Here is a 1,077-nt window from a genome sequence, read left to right on the forward strand (position 1 = left end):
CTTGTTTACCCTGCAATAATTAAAAGTGATTATAGGTTACATAAATTTCCTTACATCCAACTGCTCCCTGCCCGCAGCACCGAAGCGAGAGCCTCCCCCGGCATCCAGAACGCCTGCCACATCCGCTGCAGGAAGAAGAGATGGAAGCTGAAGTGTTCGATTCGTCTCCGGCGCCAATTACGAAAGAGTATCCTTCAACAGCGCAGTCTGGCTCCGGCAGTCGACGCAGAAGTATATAAGGGTTCGATTTCGCACAAATGTCATAGCGATCTCTGGATATGTATTTTCATGGACACGGTATTGGTAACACAACAATAAAAGTAACAGTGAAAAGTAGTCGTTTCATTGGGGACTGACATTTCTTGTAATCCCATTTCATTTTAATAGCTGCTATACTGTGAAGGAAAGCATTGTTCATCTGTGGCACTGTGAATTTACTTCGTTTTTTTTCGTTGAGAATCTCCAAGCTGAGTGTGCAACAGCTGCAAGATAATAGTATAAATAATAACTGATAATACTACAGTTCAGACGATCGCTCAACTAGTCATATATTTCCTTGAAATGATGTTTGCCTTCAGCAACATCCTCTTGCGCTAAATTCGCTCTCATTATCCTCATTCAGACCTCCGGTTCACATGGACGCTCTACATTATATCCAGTCGCACTGCCCATTTGCATCTGACGTCGCAGCTTCCGGCCCACGAGTAGCGTTTCGTTCCCGCAGTCTGCGTCGCAGCGACGGCCGAGGCGTTAAAACAGCGCCGGTGTTCAGTGCCTCGCCTGGTCGCGTCATCGGAAATTCTGCCATTCTCTTCCTTAGTCATTTCCGCTACAAGATCCTCCTTAATCTGGGCACTGAAATTTAGGATATTCTCTGAAACCTTGTTCGTTTATGGACAGGAGTCCTTAATACGTCAACCAGTTTTAAAACCGCATAAATAAAATATATGCATGCATCTATCTACCTATAATCCTACGTATATATTCATATATATAAATATATGTATAAATATATATTTATATGAAAGGAAAACCGCCACAGTAAGAAAATAAAATAAAATAAAATTGAAATGTAAC

The 1,077-nt window shown here is 42.1% G+C and overlaps 1 protein-coding gene across 1 annotated transcript in view; it reads left to right on the plus strand.

Moving 5' to 3' along the window:
* LOC125046853 overlaps positions 1-597 on the plus strand; it is a 1,121-nt gene extending 524 nt beyond the window's left edge. Inside the window, exon 3 of the mRNA XM_047644850.1 lies at positions 78-597. Coding sequence (XP_047500806.1) covers positions 78-318 — 241 coding nt within the window. The 3' untranslated portion in view covers positions 319-597. The remainder of the gene's footprint in view (positions 1-77) is intronic.
* Positions 598-1,077: the final 480 nt, after the last annotated feature.

Source organism: Penaeus chinensis, chromosome 4 (assembly GCF_019202785.1).
Source record: "Penaeus chinensis breed Huanghai No. 1 chromosome 4, ASM1920278v2, whole genome shotgun sequence".
Taxonomy (NCBI): Eukaryota; Metazoa; Arthropoda; class Malacostraca; order Decapoda; family Penaeidae; genus Penaeus; species Penaeus chinensis.